The sequence below is a fragment of the Stegostoma tigrinum genome, chromosome 9, assembly GCF_030684315.1.
Source record: "Stegostoma tigrinum isolate sSteTig4 chromosome 9, sSteTig4.hap1, whole genome shotgun sequence".
NCBI lineage: Eukaryota > Metazoa > Chordata > Chondrichthyes > Orectolobiformes > Stegostomatidae > Stegostoma > Stegostoma tigrinum.
Window position 1 is genome coordinate 97,217,552 of NC_081362.1, and position 27,119 is coordinate 97,244,670.

At 46.7% G+C, this 27,119-nt stretch overlaps 1 protein-coding gene across 3 annotated transcripts in view; it reads left to right on the forward strand.

The window, feature by feature from the left end:
* Positions 1 to 27,119, forward strand: part of ptk2ba (protein tyrosine kinase 2 beta, a) — a 155,910-nt gene that overhangs the window by 90,461 nt on the left and 38,330 nt on the right. For all 3 annotated transcript variants that reach the window (XM_059648789.1, XM_059648790.1, XM_059648791.1), the window contains exons 11-18: positions 926 to 953; positions 3,674 to 3,735; positions 8,495 to 8,539; positions 10,559 to 10,656; positions 15,484 to 15,568; positions 18,005 to 18,105; positions 24,084 to 24,199; positions 26,456 to 26,556. In XM_059648789.1, coding sequence (XP_059504772.1) covers positions 926 to 953; positions 3,674 to 3,735; positions 8,495 to 8,539; positions 10,559 to 10,656; positions 15,484 to 15,568; positions 18,005 to 18,105; positions 24,084 to 24,199; positions 26,456 to 26,556 — 636 coding nt within the window. The remainder of the gene's footprint in view (positions 1 to 925; positions 954 to 3,673; positions 3,736 to 8,494; positions 8,540 to 10,558; positions 10,657 to 15,483; positions 15,569 to 18,004; positions 18,106 to 24,083; positions 24,200 to 26,455; positions 26,557 to 27,119) is intronic.

Sequence of the window (27,119 nt, forward strand, 5' to 3'; positions counted from 1 at the left end):
ACCATTACCATCAAGCCAGGGGATCAACCCTGGTTCAATGAAGAGCGCAGGAGAGCACGTGAGGAGCAGCACCAGGCATTCCTGAAGATGAGGAATCAACCTGGTGAAGCCACCAAACAGGCCTACTTGCACGCCAAACAGTGAAAGCAGCAAGTGATAGACAGAGCTGAGTGATCTCGCAACCAACGGGTCAGATCCAAGCTCTGCAGTCCTGCCACATCCAGTTGTGAATGGTGGTGGACAATTAAACAATTCACTCTAGGATGAGTCTGCACAAATATCCCCATTCTCAGTGATGGAAGAGCGAGCACATCAGTGCAAAAGATAAGGCTGAAGCATTCGCAGCAATCTTCAGCCAGAAGTGCCGAGTGGATGATCCATCTCGGCCTCCTCCAGTGGTCCCCAACATTGCTCATACCAGTCTTCAGCCAATTCGATTCACTCCACGTGATATCAAGCTCCAGCAGCATTCGAGAAGTTTCACACCACCAGGACAAAGCAGCCACTTGATTGGCACCACACCCACTCCCTCAACCATCGACGCTCAGTAGCAGCAGTGTCTACTGTCTTCACAATGCACTGCAGTAATTCACCAAAGATACTTAAACAGCACCTTCCAAATGTATGATCACTTCCATCTAGAAGGACAAAAGTCTCGATCACCAGTGTTCTGTGTTTGTTCTTTGAAAGACTTTGTATAGTCCTGGGGTCTATCACTTTCCCACGAATGGTCTGTTTCATCCCCTGCAATATTCCCCAACCAACCCTGTACTCCACGGTTGTTTGTTGCAGATGGTCCTGATTGGAAATAGGCAATTGTGTCATTGTTTTGGCTAATTCGCTTTCCAATGCTAACGTTCTACAGCTGATTGGCCGAGAATCTGTTTTTTTGATATTAATTGTGCTGTGGCCTCTCTCCTTACAGCTCATGAACTTCCAGAGCTGCCATCACAGTATGTATCAAAATGTTTTCCTCCCTTTAACAATCTGATTACAAACAACAACAACAAGGTGCATTTATGTAGCACCTGTTGATGTAGGAAAAAAAAACTCCCAACAGCCTTGGTAGGAGAGTATTCTGACAATCAAGGCGTGAGTTTGCAGGAGGGACGAACACAAAAGTGAAAAGATCAAGGTTCAAAGCAGCACTTGAAAGAAGGAGAGAAGTTTGGGGAGGGAATTCCCCACAAAAACAGAAACTGCTGGAAAAGCTCAGCAGGTCTGGCAGCATCTGTGGAGAGAAATTAGAGTTAACGTTTCCGGTCCAGTGACCCTCCAACAGAACTCGACCCAAAACGTTAACTCTGATTTCTCTCCACAGATGCTGCCAGACCTGCTGAGCTTTTCCAGAAATTTCTGTTTTTGTTTCAGATTTATAGCACCCACAGTTCTTTTGTTATTTTTACTTAGAGAATTCCTGAGGCTTGGGGCAGAGCAGTTTGAGATGTAGACAGAGACAGTGGTGTGCATAGGGAGGGTGTTGTATGAAAAACTGTATGCAGAGCAGCTGCAAAATGGGCCAGTCACTCAGCTGGGAGCATTCCAGAGGTAGGAGGGAGTGACACTGGAGGGGTGTCCCACTCAGTATTGCTGGCCCCCGCACCCAGCACCTGTGACCCCTACATCAGCTACCTCCACCCCTCGTGTACCAAATTTCCTCTTTGAACCGAATTTCCAAATGCACTCACTCAGCTGTTTCCCCTCACAGTGACCATGCTCCCCTTCAGACAGGTTTGACATGAGGAGTGGGTGAGGGAAAGCAATAGAACAGAAGAGAGGGTTGCGGGAAGGTTAGAGGGTGAGAGGGTTTAGAGATCTCACGTGTTACAGAGCAAGCAGGAAAGGAGATAATAATGTGTATAGAGAAGAAAGAGAGAGATTCAAAATTGGTGTTACTGGCAGAATATAGATCAGGTCTGCTGAAAGTCAAGAAATCCAAACGAGGGAGTGGGTGAAGAGAAAATGCTGGAGAAAGCAGACAGGAGGCAGTGTTCATGTTCTGGAGTGATAGGATTTGACATTGAGACCTCAAGGCTAGAACGTGTTGAAATGAAAGGGGAGGTGCTATTCCTCAAGCTTGTGCAGTGGGGAGGCTATGGCCCAGTGGTATTATCGCTGGACTGTTAATCCAGAGACCCAGGTAATGTTCTGGGGACCTGGGTTCGAATCCCACCATGGCAGATGGTGGAGTTAGAATTCAATGAATATCTGTAATTAAGATTCTAATTATGACCATGAACCCATTGCTGATTGCTGGGAAAAACCCATCTGGCTCACTAATATCCTTCAAGGAAGGAAACGGCCATCCTCACCTGGTCTGGCCTACATGTGACTCCAGACCCACAGCAATGTGGTTGACTCTCAACTGCCCTCTGGGCAATTAGGGCTGGGCAATAAATGCTGCCCTGGCCAATGACGCCGTCATCTTGTGATTGAATAAAAGGTTCATCGAAACATTGCAGCAGGTCCAGAGCTGATACGTTAGTGATGTTCCACAAAGCTGCCGTGCCAGTCTAAAGGAGAAGGCATTGTGCGCAGTGAATGCAGTAGACTAGACTTTAAAAAGTACAGGTAAATCACTGCTTCACCTGGAAGGTGTGTTTGGGCCTTGGTCAGTGAGGAGAGAGAAGCTGAATGTGTTACACCTTCTGTGTTTGCAAGGGAAGGCGCTGTGGGAGAGCAGGAGAGTGCTGGGAGTAATGCAGGAGTGGGAGAGTGGAGAAGTGCTGGGAGTGATGGAGGAGTGGGAGAGTGGGGAAGTGCTGGGAGTAATGGAGGAGTGGGATAGTGGAGAAGTGCTGGGAGTGACGGAGGAGTGGGAGAGTGGGGAAGTGCTGGGAGTAATGGAGGAGTGGGAGAGCGGGGAAGTGCTGGGAGTGATGGAGGAGTGGGAGAGTGCTGGGAGTGATGGAGGAGTGGGAGAATGCTGGGAGTGATGGAGGAGTGGGAGAGTGGAGAGAGTGCTGGGAGTGACGGAGGAGTGGGAGAGTGGGAGAGTGCTGGGAGTGATGGAGGAGTGGGAGAGTGAGGAAGTGCTGGGAGTGATGGAGGAGTGGGAGATTGGGGGAGTGCTGGGAGTGATGGAGGAGTGGGAGAGTGGGGAAGTGCTGGGAGTGACGGAGGAGTGGGAGATTGGGGAAGTGCTGGGAGTGATGGAGGAGTGGACCATGGGGTCACAGAGGGAGCAGTCCATGCAGATACTGCTGAGTGAGAGGAGGGGACACAATGTTTGGTGGGACCATCCTCCTATAGGTGGTGGAAATGGGGGAGCATGATCCTTTGAATGTGGAGATAGTGAGGTGCAAATTCAGGATGACAGCACCCCATTGGTTGTTCTGGGAGGGAGTGGAAGGAGTAGGGCAGAAGGGTGGGAGATTGGTTGGGCACAGCTTAGGGTCCAGTGAAGGGTGTCCTTTAGTAGAGGGGAAAGGATGCGATATCTGAGGCAGTAAGGTGGAGGGTGACATCGCAGGAACAGATGTGATGGAGACAGAGAAACTCAGAGGATGGAGTGTAGCCTGCACATGAAGCAGGGTGTGAGGAGGTTTAGTTGAGGTAACTGTGGGAGTCAGTGAGATTGTAATAATCTGATTTTTTTGCAGCTATAACATTCTTTGTGTGTCTCGCTTTCATGGTGTTGACTGACTGCATCTTTGTTTTTCTGTTTGGTTAGACCCGAATCTGAAGTGAAGATAACTGAGGAGCCCAGAGCCATTTTATCATGCAGCAGTTTCGGTGCGTATCTCTCTGTCTTGTTACTGGTGCAGTGTGCGTAACGGGCTGCCCTGTAGATTTCACTGTCCATTAGACGACAGCATACAGGAGCAGAATGAGACCATTCAGCCCATCACATCTGCTGTATCATTCAATCATGGCTGATCTGATCATCCCGAACTCCACTTTCCCAACTTTTCCCAACAATCATTGATTCCCCTCAGTGATTAAAAATCTCTCAGTCTTCAATATACTTCATGGCCCAGCCCCAACAACCTCTGCGGTAAAGAACTCCACAGATTTACTCCCCTCTGAGGGAAGAAATTTCTCCCCATCTCAGTCTTAAATGAGTGACTCTTATTCTGAAATTCCACCCTCTGGTCCCAGACTGTCCCATAACAGGAAACAAAATTTCTGCATCAACACTGCCAAATATCACAAGAATTTTATGAGTTTTCAGTAAGGTGACCTCTCAATCTTCGCTATTCCAGTGAGAACAGGCCCAACGTACTCAACCTCTCCTCATAAGACAGCCCTGTTACACCTGCTCTGAGCTGAGTGGAACTGTTGCTGGTATATTTGTGTGCACAGTCGCTCTGTGTGTGCGTGCACGGCCGCCCTGTGCGTGTACTCTGTCACTCTGTGTGAGTACACCTTTTCACACGAGGTAAAAACAACTTGGCTCTCTCCACACCTTTGCTGATGTGGCACTGCCCTCTGGTGGAACTCAGACACATTCACAGAGACTGAGGGGAGTCTCCTCCAACAGAATCCTTCATTTGTGAACAAATCGCTGCAGTATCGTGCCTCTGGAATTGATAACACAGCAATGCTGGCTGCGACATAGCCAGAAATCCTAGTTGAGAAATAATTTATTATTCATTGTGGGGCTGGAGTGTTCTCACTGGTTTTTACATGACTGTTATATCTCGGAGAGAATGGTCAAGTCCCTCAGCCTGCCTTGTTCCTCTAGGGATTTCACCTCCTGGCAATTCGTCCTGCTTGCTGCTCACTGTGTGTGAGCCAATAACAAAACCCTCCTGTCACTGAAATCACTGATCGACTGCTTAGAAACACAGGAACAGAAGTAGGCCATTCGGTCCATCATATCTGCTCCACCATTCATTGGTGCGGGAATAGAATGTAATGTCTCCAAGTTTGAAGGTTACACAGAGCTGGGTGGGAGGGTGAGCTGTGAGGAAGGTGCAGAGTTGCTTCAATGTGAATTGGACTGGCTGAGTGAGTGGGCAACTGCTTGGCAGATGCAGGATAATATGGTTAAATGTGAGGTTATCCAAATAGGTAACAAAAATAGGAAGGGAGATTATTATTTGAACAGCTGTAATTTTGAGAGAGGGGAATGTTTGACTAGACATAGGTGTCCTCGTGCACTAGTCGCTGAAAGTAAGTGTGCAGGTGTGGCAGGCGGTGAAGAAGGTAAATTGTATGTTGTTCTTGTTAGTGAGAGGATTCGAGTACAGGAACAGAGATGTCTTGCTACAATTATACTAGGCCTTGGTGAGGGCACATTGAAAAATTGTGGGCAGTTTTGGTCTCCATTTCTGAGGAAGGATGTGTTTGTTACAGAGGGAGCGCAGCGAAGATTTAACCAGACTGATTCCTGGGATGGCAGGACCGGCATATGAGGAGAGATTGAGTTGGTTAGGATCATATTCACTGGAGTTTAGAAGAATGAGGGGGAGTCTCGTAGAAACCTGTAACATTCTGGATGTGAGTTTGCTCGCTGAGCTGGAAGGTTAGTTTTCAGACGTTTCGTCGCTATTCCAGGTAACAACATCAGTGAGCCTCTGACGAAGCGCTGGTGTTATGTCCCGCTTTCTATTTATCTGGTTAGATTCCCTTGGGTTGGTGATGTCATTTCCTACATTGGTGATGTCATTTCCTGTTCTTTTTCTCAGGGGATGGTAGATGGGCTCCAAATCAATGTGTTTGTTGATGGAGTTCTGGTTGGAATGCCATACTTCTAGGAATTCTTGTGCATGTCTCTGCTTGACTTGTCCTAGGATGGATGTGTTGTCCCAATCAAAGTGGTGTCCTTCCTCATCTGTATGTAAGGATACGAGTGATGGTGGGTCATGTCGTTTTGTGGCTAGTTGATGTTAGTGTATCCTGGTGGCTAGCTTTCTGCCAGTTTGTCCAATGTAGTGTTTGTCACAGTTCTTGCAAGGTATTTTGTAGATGACGTTCATTTTATGTGTTGTCTGTATAGGGTCTTTTAAGTTCATTAGCTGCTGTTTTAGTGTGTTGGTGGGTTTGTGGGCTACCCTGATGCCAAGAGGTTCGAGTAGTCTGGCAGTCATCTCGGAAATGTCTTTGATGTAGGGGAGAGCGGTTATGGCTTCTGAGCCCGTTTTGTCTGTTTGTTTGGGTTTGTTGCTGAGAAATTGGCAGACTGTGTTCATAGGGTACCCATTCTTTTTGAATACGTTGTATAGGTGATAGTTGGATAAAAAACTTATCTGACCGACCATTAACAGACACTGAAAAAGCCGTCTTAGTAAGAGGATTAAATTACAACTTCCGGGATGTGGACAAGAAAGATTTCTTAGCAGCGTTAGAAGCAACACTGAAAGACAACAAACTCACAGAAGAAACCCAGCAAACCATCAGACAGACAGTCGCACCAACACTAAGCAGGAAAAAGGAAGAAAACACACTCAAACACAAGAAAGGAAAGCCCTAAAAGGACTCAAAAAAGATAAAAACATCGTTATCCTACCTGCAGACAAAGGACGCTTGACAGTCATCTTAAACCGAACAGACTACATTGAGAAAGCGAACGCACTGCTTGCTGATACCGACACTTACCAACAGGTGGCGATAGACCCGACCCCACAACTAGAGAACCGAATCACAGCCTTACTCAAAAAACTTCAAACATCTGGAGAATTCAACAAGAGTGACTTCCAAAAAATGAAACCAGATGGATCCAACACACCATGCTTCTACGGACTACCAAAAATTCACAAACCAGGAGCCCCCCTCAGACCCATAGTGGAACACCAACCTACAGTTTAGCCAAGGAACTACACCAAAGACTAAAACATCTAGTAGAAGACTCCCACCACTCCATTCACTCCACCCAAGAATTCCTGAACACCATCAAAGACACCAAGATAGAAGAGGGTGAAATAATGGTCTCCTTTGACGTAACAGCCCTGTTCACATCCATCAACATCATCCTGGCCATAGAAACACTGACTACACTATTAGAAGAACCGAAGACACATACACCAGACACCACCAGCCTCATCAGCAAGGACAACATCATCAAGCTAGTGGACATATGCCTCACCACCCACTTCACTTTCAATAACAAAACCTACAGACAAACCAACGGAACACCCATGGGATCTCCGATATCAGGGTTCTTAGCAGAGGCAGTAATGCAGAGACTCGAACAAACAGCTCTGCCAATCATACAACCCAAACTTTGGGTCCACTACATATATGACACCTTTGTCATCACTAAACAAAACAAATTAGAGGAAACCTTCGAGACCATCAATAATACCCTTTACTGGCATAACATTCACAAAAGAGGAGGAAAACAGCAACAAACTGCCATTCCTAGATGTCACAGTAGAGCGAACAGCCAATGGGGAACTTCAAACCAGCGTCTACAGGAAAACAACACATATGGACCAAATATTGAACTACAGGAGCAGCCATCCCAACACCCACAAACGAAGCTGCATTAGAACATTATTCCAACGAGCCACCACACACTGCAGCACAGAGGAACTACGCAGAGCAGAGGAAAATCACCGATACAGTGTATTCAAAAAGAATGGGTACCCTATGAACACAGTCCGCCGATTTCTCAGCAATAAACCCAAACAAACAGACAAAACAGGCCCAGAAACCATAACCACTCTCCCCTACATCAAAGACATTTCCGAAATGACTGCCAGACTACTCGGACCTCTTGGCATCAGGGTAGCCCACAAACCCACCAACACACTAAAACAGCAGCTAATGAACTTAAAAGACCCTATACAGACAACAAATAAAATGAACGTCATCTACAAAATACCTTGAGCTACAAATCTTCTCAAAACTCGCTATAACATTCTAACAGCACTAGGCAGGGTGGATACAGGATTGTTGTTCCCAATGGCACAGAAGTCCAGAACTAGGGATCATAGTTTTAGGATTTGGGGTAAACCTTTTAGCACTGAAATCTGGAGGAATTTCTTCACCCAGAGAGTGGGGAGCCTGTGGAATTCACTGTCACAGAAAGTGTTTAAGGTCAAAACATTGTCTTTTCAAGAGGAAGGTAGACTGAGCTCTAGTGGCTAAAGGGATAAAGAGATATAGTAGGGGAGCGATTGGGTATCGAGCTTGATGGTCAACCATGATCATATTGAATGGCAGAGCAGCCTCAAGGGGCCAAATGGCCTTCTTCTGCTCCTATCTTCTCGGTTTCTGTGTAAGAACTATTTAGATATGTTCTTGCAATGCCGTGACATACGAAGCTGTGGGCTAAATGCTGGAAAATAAGAATAGTTAGTTGGCTGTTTTGTCCAGCGTGGGCACAGTGGGCTGAAGGGCTCCTTTCTGTGCTGTTAATCCCTGTGACTGTCTGACGATGCGCTGTCTATGTGATGGTGCAGATGGATACAGGGATGTGTTTTTTTTAGGGGGGGAGCTGCGCTGACTCAGGGAGGAATTCCGCTGATTTCCCATGGCTGGGAATTTACAGGGACTACTTGCAGCTTTACTTCAGCTTAAAGCAATGTTTGTGACTGTTTTCCAGGCTCCGAGATCTACGCCGAAATACCAGACACTCCTAAATCTGCAGGTATGGGAAAGAAAGAGATGCATCGCCTCACAGTTAATTATGCAGGGAGACTCAGCAGCTCACTAATACACAGCAAGATCCCATATATTACTGTCTTATCAATGACAAGACGACCTGTTTGACCTCCATCACTTGGGGGGTTATTATTGGCCTGGATTCAGGGGAAATGCCTCTTCACATTCAGGCAGTGACTTGGTGATGGGAACTCAGTTTCCAGTTTATTGCCTTATTCAAATACCAGCACTCAGAGCTAACCACTGACCCTCCGACAGTGCGGCGCTCCCTCAGCACTGACCCTCCGACAGTGCGGCACTCCCGCAGCACTGACCCTCCAACCGTGCCCCGCTCCCTCAGCACTGACGCTCCAACAGTGCCCACTCCCTCTGCACTGACCCTCCAACAGGGCGGCACTCCCTCAGCACTGACCCTCCAACAGTGCCCACTCCCTCAGCACTGACCCTCCGACAGTGCAGCACTCCCTCAGCACTGACCCTCCGACAGTGCGACGCTCCCTCAGTCAATCATACAGTGATACGAAGGACCTGACTGCGGTCAGATGTAAGCATTGTCTCTCCTGGAAAAATTAAAGTTTTCAGCAGTAATGGGAATAGGTGACCGCAGTGAAAGAGTGCAGCTTGTTACGCTGTAGGTGTTGGTGTGTTCGCATAGGTGGGAGGTATCGATTGGGCCTTTAGGTTTTCAAAAGGGCCGTGACATACTGCAGCGAACCCGATCTGCAGAAGGAAGAAGGAGAACACTTCTACAAGGTCTTTACCAGGAATAGATACCCCACAGCTTCACCCACCGATGCCTAGCCAACAGACAACACAATCAGCACGCCCCAAAATCCTAAACAGTAACCACCATGTCGTTTATAAAAAACGCCTCAGAACTGACAGCCAGATGACTCAGACTGCGAGGAATCATGACAGCACACAAACCGGCAGCTACACTAAGGCAGCAGCTGACCAGGGTTAAAGACCCAATCGATACCATGGACAGGATGGATGTGGTTTACAGGATACCTTGCAGAGACAGTGCAAAACACCGTGGGACAAACAGCAGACAACGAGCGACCCACATCCACAAACGCCAGCTAGCAATGAAACAACACAACCAGGTATCCCTGGTTATAGTACACACAGGCCTGAAAAACCACACTTTCACCTGGGAAAACACTATTATCATCCGACAAACCAAACCGAGGGACAGCCAGGGAATTCTTGGAGGCTTGGCATTTATCCACAGACTCCATCAACAAACACATTGAATTAGGCCCAATTATACTGATCCTTACTGCACACAAGTGGAACTGGCACCTACCGAAAGAAGCAAAAACCAGACCATATATAAATTCAAACTGGCACAGGACAACAGCGCTTCACAGGAGGCTCCACGGCACTCAGGATGTCACCTAGTAAGGGGATGAAGGGCCTGCTCTCAAACCTCCCAGCTAGGCGAACACACCAACACCTACAGCCAATCCCTGAGCTGTAAATCTTCACTGAAACCCAGAGCTTGGTGCACATCTAGACTGATGTGTTTGATTAGAAATCTGCATTGGTTATTTAAAGTTGAGAAAGTCCAAGCTCTTAGTTGTGTGAGGATTGATCGAAAAGCATTCAGAGCTCCAGAACTGAAGAGAAGTTAATTCAAACCTTCTGATTAGAAAGGGAAAGAAAATGTCTCTGAGTTGATGTCAATTTTGTGTACTGGATGTTTTGAACCCTTTCACACTGTGTTGTGTTTTGACAGCTATTTAGTGTGTAATAAACACCTGATCTATTGTTAAAACTAAATCTCAGCCTGGAGTGATGATGTTTCCATGAAAGACCACCACATTACATAAAAAATATGATCTATCAAGCCAAGTTTTGTAGTGGGATCTGATGTATTCTGTAGTGACACAAACTGAGATCAGAGTGCAGTGTTTCTGCTTTCTGTGTCTTGGGTTCCAGCATTTCTGTGTAATTGTGATTTAAGGTCTTGTATTGATCCTCATTTCTCTCTCTCTTGCAGTTCCTCAGAACTCAGCCTCAAGAGACAATATCGTACTGGGCCGAATTCTGGGTGAAGGATTCTTTGGCCAAGTTTTTGAAGGAGTTTACAAAACAGCAGTGAGTCATTCAAGGGATTAATTTTAATGGTTTGTCCTTTGGGTGCGAGAATTTTCCTGGAACCTTTTCCGTTAATTATATTGGGCATTATACACTCCCAGAAATGTCCCTGAATACAGCTGTGAAACTCGGGGGATTGCTAAAGTGGGATTGTGGATTCTTCCCAATACAGGGAGGCTCCTGATCTGTACAACCTGACAATTTCTCATGGAGTCACACAGCAGTCCATGCAAAACATGATCCCAAACTAAACTCACCCCACCTGCCTGCTCCTGGTCTATGAAATGTTGAAAAGATGCAGTGCAGCCTCCACCCTCTCCCCACAATTGCACGATAGGAATTGAGTCTCATTTTCCTTCTCCCTCTCACTGGGTTTGAGCAACACGTTCCCTCAAACTCCTCCCCTCAGCTCCGTCTTTACCTCCTGCACCCCCGCCCCCCGCCTCACTCCTTCCGTCAATGCGTTCCCTCTGATTCTCCTCTTATCTCCTGGCCTTGACCCTGTGCCCAATGTGAGAGTTGCCTGTGATGCTGTAATTGCCTGTTGGTTACAATCGGTCTGGGTTACATAATGTTAATTACCAAAGCCCAGGAGTTCTACATGAAATGAGCAGGCGGGGGTGAAAGGAGAAGTGAGCGCAGCGGGAGACTAACCATTAATGTAAGGAAAAGCAGCACGTTAGCAGGTAACGAGGAAGCTTCAACTCCATTGAAAATTAGGAAAAAAGTTAAAGAGAAGGAGAACTCAAGAGCTGTTAGTAATGGAGGTAATATGACCCAAAAAGAAGGTGCAAGAACTGGCATAAGGACACTTTATCTGAATGCTCGGAGCATTCAGAATAAGGTGGATGAGTTGCCGGTGCAAATAATGGCAAATGGGCATGATTTAGTGGCCATTACAGAGACATGGTTACAGGATGGTCATGACTGGGAGTTAAATATCCAGGGGTATCAAACTGTTCGGGAGGACGGACAGGAAGGTAAGGGAGGTGGTGTTGCTCTGATTTTTTAACAATGATATCAGGGCGGTAGTGAGAGATGATACAGGTTCTACTGAACAAAACGTTGAATTTGGGTGGAAATTAGGAATAGCAGGGAGAAGAAGTCACTGATAGGTGTGATCTAGAGGCCACCAAATAATGGCATTGTGGTGGGGCAGGCAATAAACATAGAAATAGCTAATGCATGTAAAAATGGGACAGCAATTATAATGGGGGATTTTAATTTACATATCAATTGGTCAAACCAGGTCGGTCATGGCAGCCTTGAGAAGGGGTTCATAGGATGCATCAGTGATAGTTTCCTTGAACAATATGTAATGGAACTGACGAGGGAGCGAGCTATCCGAGATCTAGTCCTGTAAAATGAGACAGGAATAATTGATGATCTCACAGTTAGGGATCCTCTCGGAAGGAGCGATCACAGTATGGTCGAATTTAAAATATAGATGGAGCGTGAGGAGGTAAAATCCAGTCCCTATGTCCTGTGCTTAAACAAAGGAGACTATGAAGGAATGAGGGAGGAGTTAGCTAAGGGAGAATGGGAGCAAAACCTTTCTGGTGGGTCAATTGAGGAACAGTGGAGGACTTTCCAAATGATTTTTCATAGTGCTCAGCAGAAGTATATTCCAGTGATAAGGAAGAACTGTAGGAAAAGAGAGGGCCAGCCATGGATGTCTAAGGAAATGAAGGAAAGTATCAGATTGAAAAAAAAACATAAAAACAAAGAGTAGTGAGAAACTAGTAGACAGGGAAATCTTTAAAGGCCAACAGAAGGCCACAAAAATGTTATAAAGAGAAGTAAGACAGATTATGAGAGTAAACTAGCTCAGAATATAAAAACAGGCAGAAAAAGTTTCGAAAAATATGTAAATCGTAAAAGAGTGGCGAAGGTAAACATTGGTCCTTTAGAGGATGAGAAGGCCCCATTTAGAATACTGTGTCCAATTTAGGGCCCCACACCTCAGGAAGGACATACTAGCCCTGGAACGTGTCCAGTGGAGATTCGCACGGATGATCCCTGAAATGGTAGGTTTAACGTACGATGATCGGCTAAGGATCCTGGGATTGATTTCGTTAGCATTTAGAAGGTTGATGGGAGATCTAATAGAAACTTACAAGATAATGTATGGCTTAGAGCAGGTGGACGCTGGGAAGTTGTTTCTGTTAGTTGGGGACACTAGGACCTGTGAGCACAGCCTTAAAATTAGAGGGGGTAAATTTAAAAGGGAAATGAGACGACATTTCTTCAGCCAGAGAGCGGTGGGCTTGTGGAATTCATTGCCACGGAGTGCAGTGGAGGCCAGGACATTGGATACCTTCAAGGCAGAGATTGATAAATTCTTGATCTCACAAGGAATCAAGGGCTACGGGGAGAGTGCAGGGAAGTGGTGTTGAAATGCCCATCAGCCATGATTAAATGGCGAGTGGACTCGATGGGCCGAATGGCCTTACTTACACTCCTATGTCTTATGGTCTTATGGCCAATTTAATAACTGGGAATGAGGAAATAGCTGAGACATTAAACAGTTATTTCGTGTCAGTCTTCACAGTGGAAGACACAACTAACATGCCAAAAACTAATGGCAAGAAGGTTATAGCAGGTGCGGACCTAGAAACTATCATTATCACTAAGGAGGCAGTACTGGGCAAGCTAATGGGGCTAAAGGTAGACACGTCTCCCGAACCTGATGAAATGCTTCCCAGGGTGCTAAAAGAGGTGAAGGGGGAAATAGCTAATGCACTAGTAATTAGTTACCAAAATTCACTGGACTCTGGGGTGGTTCGCGCAGATTAGAAAACAGCCAATGTGACACCACTGTTTAAAAAAGGAAGTCGACAAAAAGCAGGTAACTATTGGCCAGTTAGTTTAATGTGTGCAGTGGGGAAATGCTTGAATCTATCATTAAGGAAGAAATAGCAAGACATCTAGATATAAATTGTCCCATTGGGAACACCCAGCATGAGTTCATGAAGGGTAGGTCATGTTTAACTAATTCGGTGGAATTCTTTGAGGACATTACTTGCTTGGTGGGCAATGGGGAACCAGTGGATGTGGTGTATCTGGGTTTCCAGAACGCATTTGACAAAGTGCCACACCAAAGGCTGCTATATAAGATAAAGTTGCACGATATTACAGGTAATGTATTGGCATGGATAGAGGATTGGTTGACCAGTAGAAAGCAAAGAGTAGGGGTAAATGGGTGTTTTTTCTGGTTGACGGTCAGTGGTTAGTGATGTGCCTAAGGATCAGCGTTGGGACCGCAATTGTTTACAATTTACACATATGATTTGGAGTTGGGGACTAAGTGTGGTGTGTCAAAATTTGCAGGTGACACTGAGGTGAGTGGTAGAGCAAAGTGTGCAGAAGGCACTGAAAGTCTGCAGAGGGATATAGATAGTCTAAGTGAGTGGGCAAAGGTCTGGCAGATGGAGTACAATGTTGGTAAGTGTGAGGTTATCCATTTTAGTAGAAACAACAGCAAATTGGACTATGTTTTAAATGGTAAAAAATTGCAGCACACTGCTGTGCAGAGGGACTTGGGTGTCCTTGTGTATGAATCGCTGAAAGGAGGATTGCAGGTGCAGCAGGTCATTGAAAATGGAATTTTGACTGCCATTTCTCGATGGATGGAGTTTAAATACAGGGAGGCTGTGCTGCAGCTGTATAGGCTCCTGGTCAGGCCACACCTGGGCTACTGTGTGCAGTTTTGGTCTCCTTTCTTGTGAAGAGATATTCTAGCGCTGGAGGGGCTGCAGAGGAGATTCACTCGGTTGATTCCAGAGTTGAGAGGGTTGGATTATGAGGAGAGACTGAATAGACTAGGATTATACTTATTGGGATTCAGAAGAATGAGGGGAGATTTTATAGAAACATAAGATTATGAAGGGAATAGATAAAGTGGAAGCAGGGAGGTTGTTTCCACTAGCAGGAGAAACTAGGACTCGGGGGCATCACCTCAAGATAAAGGGGAGCAGATGTAAGACTGAGGTCAGGAGGAACTTCTTCACCCAAAGGGTTGTGAAGCTGTGGAATTCCCTGCCCAGTCAAGCGGTTGAAGCTACCTCACTGAATGTTTTTAAGGCAAGGATAGATAAATTTTTGAACAGTGAAGGAATTAAGGGTATTAGTGAGTGGGCGGATAAGTGGAGCTGAGTCTCAAAATGATCAACCATGATCTTATTAAATGGTGGGGCAGGCTCAAGGGGCCGGATGCTCCTGCCCCTAGTTCTTATGTTCTTAATACTGCTGGATCTCTTGACAGTTGGCTGCAATTGATTGATACAAGCTCCCTGTTAGTGACCTGGCCAGTCTGAGTGGGAAAGTCAAGAGAACTTGTGGCCCTGTTCATCCATCTGCTTGAGCCTATCCCCCATCTGACACACTCTGCACTGCAATCTGAACCTAACTTGGTATTCCTCTCCGACAGTGGCAGACTCATCTCCCCCCATTTGATAGCCCACTCCATCACTGCCAGCTCCCCCACCACCGTCCAGATAAGATCTGACACCTCTTTGGAACGGTCCTGTAGAAGAGTCATATCAGACTGGGAACATTAACTCGGCTTCTCTCTCCACAGATGCTGCCAGACCTGCTGAGTTTCTCCAACAATTTCTGTGTTTATTTCAGATTTCCAGTATTGGCAGTATTTTGCTTTAAATGAGAACACCGCCTTGCCTTGCCTGAAAGTGCTGTCCATTTTAGAGAATGTTTTTCTAAAGACAATTTGAGTTTATTTCTTTTTTAAACTTGTGAGATTTCAATGGTCACATTATTTTTCACAATCCATTTCTGCTCTTGCTTTCCTGTTTTTTTTTCCCTAAACAGAAAGGCAAACACATCTCAGTTGCAGTGAAAACCTGTAAGACTGACTGCTCACTTGAAGTCAAGGAGAAGTTCCTGGTTGAAGGAAGTAAGATTTGTTTACCTATGATTTGTTCTGTTTGGAACTGGATGTATTCCTAATTACCAGTGAGGGTGTGGTACAATTTACTTTGTTGCTGTATCTATCTGTCTGATTACCCAAACTCCAACCAATATAACCATCAGGGATAGGTTAGGGAATCCCCCTCGAGAACAGGGTAAGGCCTTCACTATATAATACACAAAGTGGAACGTCTTGCTGTACTTCGCCAAAGCTTTTCATCTTGCACTCATCAAGACAGTTCACGAGAAATACCAATCTAAGAGAAAAGCCAACGTTTCTCCTCTTCTCCTACCCCTTGAGTTGGCATTCTTGCAAAGTATCCTGATCAATACAAGATGGAAAGATGTGACAAAGTCTTGTCTTTTTTCAGCAATGTTCAAGTTCTGAACAAAACTTGGAAGGTATTGAGCATAGGGCTGAGTGGATGAGTTACAGATTTTTGTGCATTTATCCCACCTTTCACTCAGTAAAATGTTGCATATGGGAGAGAAATAAGTCAGAAGTGATATGTTGAAAGATACAGAGTGAAATAAACAAGTCTGACTATCAGGCAGTGCACATAGTTAAGACATAAAGGTGTGGTGTAGTAAGGCTGGATTGCGTTTATTTCAATGCAAGGAGTTTTGGGAGTAAGATGAGTTGAAAGGGCTGATTAACACAACGGGAGGTGATACGGTTACTCTCACGTAGACATGGTTGAGGGAGGGGCAGGACTGATAACTCAATATTTCAGGGTATAGAATCTTTAGGTGAGGTGGAGGGGATGGTAAAAGAGGAAGTGGGGTCACGATATTGATCAAGGAGTTGATTATTACACTGAGGAGGGAAGATATCTTAGAATGTTCCTCAAGTGAGGCCATTTGTGTAGAACCTAAAAACACCAAAGTACTACTCCCTTTGCTGGGACTGGAGTGTAGACCCTCACAACCCAACCCCAACCCTCAGCCAGGGAGAGATAGAAAGACAGATATGTCAGTGAATCTCAGAGAAATCCAAAATTGATCAGGTAGTAATCATGGGGAATTTCAACTTTCACAATTTTTGAATTGACCTCTCAAATGTGAATGTTGCTGTCTTTCTGCCCATTCTCTGTGGCTGTAACATATTGTATTCTGCTACACTGAGGCACACTTTACTATATGGTCTGCCTGTATAACTCACAAACACCTCTCTGTATGTTAGTACATGATACAACAGTAAATCAGTGAATGTTAACTGGGATAGACAAAACATGAATGGTTTGGAGAGGGCACAGTTCATACACAATGTTGGGGAGAACTCTTTCAGCCAGGATGGGGAAAGCCCTAAGAGAGAGGAGCCGGTGCTGGGCTGGGGTTTCGGGATTCCGCGCCGGGGATGTGGCAGCTGTGACGGGGGAGCATTTCAGTAACGGTGACTATATTCAGTGAGATTGAAGGAAATTCTGGAAAAGGACAAAGATAGAGTGAAAATAAAAATCCTGAACTGGGAGAAGGATGATTTTAATAAACCCAAATAGAATCTGGCCAAAGTGCAGCTACTTCCTGGAAATTCCACATCAGAGCTGGGGCAGACCAGGGGAAATAGAGAGAGACTGGGGGAGACAGGGGAATAGAGAGAGAGACCAGGGGAGACGGGAATAGGACATAGAACATAGAACATAGAAAAGTACAGCACAGTACAGGCCCTTCGGCCCACGATGTTGTGCCGTGGAATAATCCTAATCCAAAGAGACTGGGGGAGACAGGGGAATAGAGAGAGAGAGACCAGTGGAGATGGGAATAGAGAGAGACTGGGGGAGACAGGGGAATAGAGAGAGACAGGGGAAATAGAGAGAGTCCGGGGGAGACAGGGGAATAGAGAGAGACAGGGGCAGACAGGGGAAATAGAGAGAGACCGGGGGAGACAGGGGAAATAGAGAGAGAGAGAGAGAGAGAGAGCAGGGGTGATGAGGGGAATAGAGAAAGAGCAAGGGAGACAAGAAGAATAGATAAAGAAAGAGAGTGGCTAGGGGAGAGGGAGAATAGAGATCTCCTCTCTCTCTCTCTCTTTCTTTCTCTCTCGCTCTCTCTCTTTCTCTCTCTCTGTTGCTCAGTTTCCTTTACTCTTGCTCTTTGTGTGTCTCTGTGTCATTTTCTTTGCTCTCTCCCTCCATGTTTCTCTGCCCTTCTTGCTCCATCATACTTCATCCCCTCTCTTTCTTTTTCTCTCTGTCTCTCTGCTCCTGTCTCTTTCTCTCCATTCTCTCCTTGTGTCTTTGTTAGCTCCAGATGTAGTTCTGTTCAAAAATTAACCGCAAATGTTCACTGAGCTTTTCTCTGTAAAGATGCTGTGGACCGATCCCCCCTTGAAAGGGGATTTTCTGTTGACAAGTAAGATTATGAGGAGTTTATCCCCCCTAACTCTTCCCCCTGTGCTAACCAGTTAACCTGATTATTGCAGCAATCATGAAGCCTCTTGACCATCCGCACGTTGTCAAACTGATCGGAATCATCGAAGAGGAGCCAGCCTGGCTAATCATGGAGCTGTATCCCTATGGAGAGGTAAGTGAGGGGGGCAGGGGTATCACCAGGTCCCGCTGGAAGTGCGAAGAACATCTTAGAGCATTTCCTTTGAGAACTCAACCTTACGTCCCATTTCACAGACACAAATATACTTCAATAAACCCTACAACAGGGACTGTCGCAGGGTCAGTGCTGAGGGAGTGGGCACTGTCAGAGGGTCAGTGCTGAGGGAGTGGGCACTGTCGGAGGGTCAGTGCTGAGGGAGTGGGCACTGTCAGAGGGTCAGTGCTGAGGGAGTGGGCACTGTCGGAGGGTCAGTGCTGAGGGAGCACCACACTGTCAGAGGGTCAGTGCTGAGGGAGCACCACACTGTCAGAGGGTCAGTGCTGAGGGAGCGCTGCACTGTCAGAGGGTCAGTGCTGAGGGAGCACCACACTGTCAGAGGGTCAGTGCTGAGGGAGCGCTGCACTGTCAGAGGGTCAGTGCTGAGGGAGCACCACACTGTCGGAGGGTCAGTGCTGAGGGAGCGCCACACTGTCGGAGTGTCAGTGCTGAGGGAGCACCACACTGTCAGAGGGTCAGTGCTGAGGGAGCGCCGCACTGTCGGAGGGTCAGTGCTGAGGGAGCGCCACACTGTCGGAGTGTCAGTGCTGAGGGAGCACCACACTGTCAGAGGGTCAGTGCTGAGGGAGCGCTGCACTGTCAGAGGGTCAGTGCTGAGGGAGCACCACACTGTCAGAGGGTCAGTGCTGAGGGAGCACCACACTGTCAGAGGGTCAGTGCTGAGGGAGCACCGCACTGTCGGAGGGTCAGTGCTGAGGGAGTGGCACTGTCGGAGGGTCAGTGCTGAGGGAGTGTGACACTGTCGGAGGGTCAGTGCTGAGGGAGTGTCGCACTGTCGGAGGGTCAGTGCTGAGGGAGTGTGACACTGTCGGAGGGTCAGTGCTGAGGGAACGCCGCACTGTCGGAGGGTCAGTCCTGAGTGAGCACTGCACTGTCGGAGGGTCAGTGCTGAGGGAGTGGGCACTGTCGGAGGGTCAGTGCTGAGGGAGTGTGACACTGTCGGAGGGTCAGTGCTGAGGAAACGCCGCGCTTTTGGAGGGTTTTATCTTATTCACTTGTGAGACAGGATTGTCACTGTCTGGGCTTGCATTTATTGCCCGTCCCTAGTTGCCCCTTGAGAAGGCTGGCGTGAGCTGCCTTCTTGAACTGCTACAGTCCTCCTGCTGTGGTTTGGCCCACAATGCCCTTAGGGATGGAATTCCAGGATTTTGACCCAATGACAGTGAAGGAACGGTGATATATTTCCAAGTCAGGATGGTGAGACGCTCAGAGGGAACTTGCAGGGGGTGGTGTTTCCATGTATCTGCTGCCTTTGCCCTTCTAGATGGAAGTGGTTGTGGGTTTGGAAGGTGCTGTCTGAGGATATTTGGTGAATTTCTGCGGTGTATCTTGTAGATAGTACACACTGCTGCTACTGAGTGTCGGTGGTGGAGGGAGTGGGATGTTTGTGGATGTGGTGCCAATCAAGCGGCTGCTTTGTCCTGGATGGTGTTGAGCTTCTTGAGTGTTGTTCGGGCTGCATTTTCCCGGCGAGTGGGGAGTATTCCATCACACTCCTGACTTGAGCCTTGTAGATGGTGAACAGGCTTTGGGGAGTCAGGAGGTGAGTTACTCACTGCAATATTCCCAGCCTCTGACCAGCTGTTGCAGCCTCTGTGTTTATGTGGTGGGTCCACTCAAGTTTCTGGTCCATGATAACCCCCAGGATGTTGATAGTGGGGGATTCAGTGATGGTAACACCATTGAATGTCAAGTGACGGTGAGTAGGTTGTCTCTTATTGGTGAGTCATTTTAGAAGGACAAACTTGAAAGCAGAATATAGGGTTAATGGAAAGATTCTTGGCAGTGTGGAGGAACAGAGGGATCTCTCGGTTCATGTTCACAGTTCCCTGAAAGCTGCCACCCAGGTGGATAGAGTTGTTAAGAAGTTATATGGTGTGTTAGCTTTCATTAATAGAGGGATTGAGTTAAGAGCCATGAAGTTATGCTCCAGCTATAGAAAACCTTGGTTCGGCCACATCTGAAGTATTGTATCCAGTTCTGGTCGCCTCATTGCAGGAAAGATGTGGAAGCATTGGAAAAGGTGCAGAGGAGATTTACCAGGATGTTGCCTGGAATGGTGGGAAGGTCTTACGAGGAAAGGCTGAGAAAGCTAGGACTTTTCTCTTTAGAACGACGGAGGATGAGAGGTGACTTGATAGAGGTGTACCAAATGATCAGAGGGTATAGATAGAGTGGACAACCAGAGACTTTTTCCTCAGGTGGAGGTAGCGATTACAAGAGGGGATAGTTTTGAATTGAGTGGAGGTAGATATATGGGAGACATGAGAGGTAGGTTTTTTTATTCAGAGAGTGGTAGGGGCGTGGAATGCCTTGTGGGAGATGATAGTGGAGTTAGGGGCATTTGAGCGGCTATTAGATAGGCATATGGATGATAGTATAAGGTAGGGGTGGAGGTTAGGTAGACCTTAGGTTTAGGGTAAAAGTTCGGCACAACATCGTGGGCTGAAGGGCCTGTACTGTGCTGTACTGTTCTATGTTCTATGGTCATAACCTGATATTTGTGTGATATGAATGTAATTGCCACTTGTCAGTCCAACGTGGATATTGTGCAGATCCTGTTGCTTGTGAGCATGGACGGCTTCAGTATCTGAGGAGTCACAGATGGTGCTGAACATTGTGCAGTCATCAGTGAACATCCCCACTTCTGACCTTATGATGGAGGGAAGGTCATTGATGAAGCACCAGAAGGTGGTTGGGCCTAGGACACTACCCTGAGGAACTCCATCAGAGATATCCTGGAGCTAAGATGACTGACTTCCAACACTTCTGGACAGAAAGAACTGCAGATGCTAGAGTCAGAGATAACACAGTGTGGAGCTGGAGGAATACAGCAGGTTAGGCAGCATCAGAGGAGCAGCAAAGTTGGTGTTTCAGTCAGGATAGGATCCCAACCTGAAACGTCAACTTTCCTGTGTTAACTCCAACACTTCTCCCAGCCTAAAATCTGAGGCTAAATTCCTCACCATTTTTTTTTGTTTAGGACCTCTCGAGGATGTGATCAATGTTTTGTCCCTGTCACATGGTGTATTACCTAGCATTGGCTGAATGGATGGAATCTGAGCTGAAGCATAGACACTGTCTGTCCTCGTCCAAGCCGGGGTCTCAGCCCCCGCACCCTCAAACCCATCACAACACTGCGGTTGTTTTCTCGCCAAGCTGATTCATTAGTTTGAACAAAGAGAACAAAGAACAAAGAAAATTACAGCACAGGAACAGGCCCTTTGGCCCTCCAAGCCTGAGCCAATCAAGATCCTCTGTCTAACCTGTCATCTATTTTCTAACGGTCTGTGTCCATTTGCCCCCTGCCCATCTATGTACCTGTCCAAATTCATTTTAAAAGACGCTAACGTGTCTGCGTCTACCACCTCCGCTGGCAACATTCCAGGCACCCACCACCCTCTGTGTAAAGAACTTTCCACGCATATCTCCCCTAAACTTTCCTCCTCTCACTTTGAACTCATGACCCCTAGTAATTAAGTCCCCCACTCTGGGAAAAAGCTTCTTGCTATCCACCCTGCCTATACCCCTCATGATTTTGTAGACCTCAATCAGGGCCCCCCTCAATCTCTGTCTTTCTAATGAAAATAATCCTAATCTACTCAACCTCTCTTCATAGCTAGCACTCTCCATACCAGGTGACATCCTGGTGAACCTCCTCTGCACCCTCTCCAAAGCATCCACATCCGTTTGGTAATGTGGCGACCAGAACTGTACACAATACTCCAAATGTGGCCAAACCAAAGTCCTATACAACTGCAACATGACCTGCCAACTCTTGTACTCAAAACCCTGTCCGATGAAGGAAAGCATGCCGTATGCCTTCTTGACCACCCTATTGACCTGCGTTGTCACCTTCAGGGAACAATGGACCTGAACACCCATATCTCTCTGTTCATCAATTTTCCCCAGGACTTTTCCGTTTACTGTATAGTTCGCCCTTGAATTTGATCTTCCAAAATGCATCACCTCGCATTTGCCCGGATTGAACTCCATCTGCCACTTATCTGCCTAACTCTCCAGTCTATCTATATTCTGCTGTAATTTCTGACAGTCCCCTTCACTATCTGCTACTCCACCAATCTTAGTGTCATCAGACCACCTACACCTTCCTCCAAATCATTTACATATATCACAAACAACAGTGGTCCCAGCACAGATCTCTGTGGAACACCACTGGCCACAGGTCTCCAATTTGAGAAACTCCCTTCTACTACTACCCTCTGTCTCCTGTTGCCCAGCCAGTTTTTTATCCATCTAACACCCTGGACCCCATGTGACTTCACTTTCTCCGTCAGCCTGCCATGGGGAACCTTATCAAACGCCTTACTGAAGTCCATGTATATGACATCTACAGCCTTTCCGTCATCAATCAACTTTGTCACGTCCTCAAAGAATTCTATTAAGTTGGTAAGACATGACCTTCCCTGCACAAAACCCATGTTGCCTATCACTGATAAGCCCATTTTCTTCCAAATGGGAATAGATCCTATCCCTCAGTATCTTCTCCAGTAACTTCCCTACCACTGACGTCAGGCTCACCGGTCGATAATTACCTGGATTATCCTTGCTGCTCTTTTTAAACAAGGGGACAACATTAGCAAGTCTCCAGTCCTCTGGGACCTCACCCGTGTCTAAGGACACTGCAAAGATATCTGTTAGGGCCCCGGCTATTTCCTCTCTTGTTTCATCGCTCTGTTTCATTGTCCTGCTGGGTCACATCATCAATGCAGCCTCCGATGAAGGGCCGTTGTGTTTTCTTGCTTGGTATATAAACTCTGGGGTTCATTGGATTTGATTACCCCATTTCCGGTTTTCCTTCGCAGTGGTGCATATATGGGGTCGGGTTCTCTGTGTTCATTGATGGCCTTCTTGGTGGAGAACCAGGCCTCTAGGAATTCCCTTGTTTGTCTCTGCTTGGCCTGTCCGAGGATCCTGATGTTGTGTCACTTGAACTGGTGGTTCTCCTTATCCATGTGAATGAGTATTTAGATTAGATTCCCGACAGTGTGGAAACAGGCCCTTCAGCCCAACAAGCCCACACCGCCCCTTGGAGCATCCCACCCAGACCCATGCCCCTATAACCCACACACCTGTGAACACTACGGGCAATTTAGCATGGCCAATCCACCTAGCCTGCACATCTTTGGACTGTGGGAGGAAACTGGAGCATCCGGAGGAAACCCACGCAGACACGGGGAGAACATGCAAACTCCACACAGACAGTCGCCCGAGGCTGGAATCGAAGCTGGATCCCTGGCACTGTGAGGCTGCAGTGCTAACCACCGAGCCACCGTGCCGCCCTGTGTCTTTTTGTTGCAAGTTGGTGCTCATGTCTTCTTGTGGCCGATTTTCTTCCTGTCTGTCCAAAGTAATGTTTGTCGAAGTTCTCACATGGGATTTAGTATCTTCCATTGGTTCTGACCGTAGTGGGTAAGGGGTCTTTAGCTCGAGCTAAGGTTGATGTGTGTTTGTGTGCTACTCTGATGCTTGATGGTCGTAGGAGCCTTGTGTTCAGTTTGGATATGCTGTTGATGTAAGGTAGCATGATGAGTGTGTTAGGGAGTGCAGTACCTTCCTATTGTTTGTGTGATAGGCATCATCGGATCTAGTTGTTTGGGTATCCCCTGTCCTTAAATTCTTGGTGGAGGTATTCTTCTTCTTTCTGGTGTAGTCGTGGGTTGCGTCAGTGTGTTGTTGCTCGTTTAGATAGTGTTTTCACGAAACTTTGCTTGATGATGTGACCCAGGAGGATAATGAAACGCCTGCGAACTAACGAACCAGCTCGGCGAGAAAACCAACAACAGCATCCACGACCCAAGCTACAAATCTACTCAAGAACCTTAGAATCAATCACATTGTCTGATTGTGGTCTCGGTTTTGTGTTTATTCAGTTGGAAAGCTACCTGGCAGCGAACAAAAACAACCTGGAAGTGCTCACCCTCATCGATTACTCCTTGCAGATCTCCAAAGCTCTCGCCTACCTCGAGGGAGTGAAAGTTGTTCATCGGTAAGTCAATCACTCGATACAAGTGATCACCTGATCACTGCTCTCCCCCAGGTGTAGTGACCCCAATATGAGGCTACGGCTACTCCCCGCTGAGTTGAGGGTGGGACTAATTCCGTCCTGGGGAAATCTGGCATGGGCTCAGTGGGCTGAATGGCCTCCACCTGGTGTTATAACCTATCTGATGGTTATAGTCACAAATAATGTCCTCCTCAGACACAGACCTCGTACCCCAAAACAGGAACAAAAACAAAAATTGCTGGAAAAGCTCAGCAGGTCTGGCAGCATCTGTGAAGAGAAATCAGTGTTAACGTTTTGGGTCCTGTGATCATGCAGGGAACAGTGAGGAAGGTTACCTCCAAGTTCAATGGGCCCTTGATCAGATGGTCAGGGAATGGTAGATGGAGCTTAGTTTATATAAATGTGAGGTGTGGTATTTTGGAAAAGCCAATCAGGGCTTAGTGATAAGAGCCTGGGGAGAGTTGCTGAACAAAGAGACCTTGGAGTGCAGATATGTAGTTCCTTGAAACTACAGTCACCAGTAGATGGGATAGTGAAGAAGGTATTTGGTATGCTTGTTTTTATTGGTTAGTGCTTTGAAAAAAGGAGATGGAAGGTCATGTTGAGGCTCTACAGGACATTGGTTAGGCTATTTCTGGAATACTGCTTTCAGTTCTGGTCTCCCTGCTGTAGGAGGGATGTTGTGAAATTTGAAAGAGTTCAGAAAAGATTTGGAAGGATGTTGCCAGGGTTGGAGTGTTTCAGCTATAGGGAGAGGCTGAATAGGCTGGGGCTATTTTCCCTGGAGCGTCGGGGGCTGAGGGGTGACCTTATAGAGGTTTATAAAATCATGAGGGGCATGGATCAGGTAAATAGACAAGGTCTTTTCCCCAGGGGTGGGGGAGTCCAAAAGTAGAGGGGCATAGGTTTAAGGTGAGAGGGGAAAGAATTAAAAGGAGCCTAAGGGGCAACTTTTCCACACAGAGGATGGTGCGTGTATGGAATGAGCTGCCAGAGGAAGTGGTGGAGGCTGGTACAGTTACAATAGACAATAGACAATAGGTGCTGGAGAAGGCCATTCGGCCCTTCGAGCCAGCACCACCATTCATTATGATCATGGCTGATCATCCACAATCAGTATCCTCTTCCTGCCTTATCCCCATAACCCGTTACAACATTTAAAAGGCATCTGGATGGGTATATGAATAGGAAGGGGTTGGAAGGATCTGGGCCAAATGGATGAGTTGGACTGAAGGGTCTGTTTCTGTGCTGTACAGCTCTATGACTCTATTGTTTTGAAGGCGACCTCCCTCTGATAACTAAAACGTCGCCTTGTTATCTGTTAAAGGAAAGTGTGAAAAGTGATATAACCTGCCTCTCACCTCCCAATCTGTTACAAAGGAGAAGTTAAATGAAATGAACTCCTAACAGTCACTCTATAATAAGTAACAATTTATTTATCTAACTCTAACAATAGAGTTGTGAGAAAGGTACAAATCTGGTTCAGATGGATTGGAAGGGGCTAAGTGAGTGGGTGAAAGATTTGGTAGGTGAAATACAATGTAGAGAAGTGTATCATTATTCAGTTTGACAGGAAATCAGAGATGCAGAGAATTTCTTTAACAGTGAGAGGCTGGGGAGGGCCTGAACTTCAAGGGGATTTGTGTTTCCATCAGACACTGAACGTTGATGTACATTTAATGGAACTGGATGCAGCTTGCTCCTATTTCTTATGTTCTTAAAGGTAAATGAGGTGATTACTGTCTCTAACTCTCTCTCTCTCTCTCTCTCTCTCTCTCTCTGTCTGTCTGTCTCTCTCTCTCTCTGTTGATATTTATTTTCTTCAATGACTCTGTCCTGCCCTCTTTCACCATTCCTTCTAACTTCACCTCAATTCGACTTTATCCGTTTCTTTCTCTCTCTCGTCTCATGGCCTTCCTTACTCTATCTCGCCTTCTCTCTTTCTCTTCTTCTCCCATTTTCTGTTTTTCTCTCCTTCCCTCTCTTCACCTGTCTCCTACTCTCTATCTTCTTCCCTCTTCCTCTCCATCACTCTTTCTGTCTGTTTCTGCGTCCCTCTATCTCTCTGCCTACCTGTCCTTCTCTTCCCCTCTCCCACTTTCTCTCTTCCCCCATCTTTCTGCTTCTCTCTCCCTGCCTCTTCCTCACTCTCTCCCTCTCCCGCACCCTGCCCGCTGCATCTCTCTCTCTCCCTCTCTCTCTGTCTGACCACCTCTCCCTTGTCTTTCCCTCCCTCAGGGATATAGCAGTGAGGAATGTTCTGGTTGCTGCTCACGATTGTGTGAAATTGGGAGATTTTGGTCTCTCGCGATACATTGAAGAGGACAATTATTACAAAGGTAGGACAGATTCTCCCAGTCATTCAGCATTCGCACGCTGTCTGGGGAGAATGATGATATGTGAGCTGTGAGCTCAGGGCTCAGAGGCCTGTCAGAGACATGAGGCATAATGCAGGCAGGACCGTCCCAGTGCAGGGCTGGTTCATAGTTGTTGGAATTTTGCTACACATAACTGGCTATTACTTCTCATTCACAGGACTATGTTTCAAATACATTTCACTGGGTGTGAGGTCATTTGAGGAATGTTTTGCACTTTCCTGGTAAAACTGTGAGCATGTGTATGGGGTATTTCAGGCTTTAGTGACACGTACAGAGGTGATCCCAGTGGGAGATATAATCACCACTCAGACTGCTCACTCACCTACTTGGGGGGGGACAGTGTAGAGGGAGCTTTACCCTTATTTAAACCCATGCTGTTCCTGTGCTGGGAGTGTTTGATGGGGGACAGTGTAAAGGGAGTTTTACTTTGTATCTAACTCTGTGCTGTCCCTATCCTGGGTGTGGTGGTTGAGGCAGTGTAGAGGGACCTTTACTCTGTGTATGACCCCGTGCTGTCCCTGTCC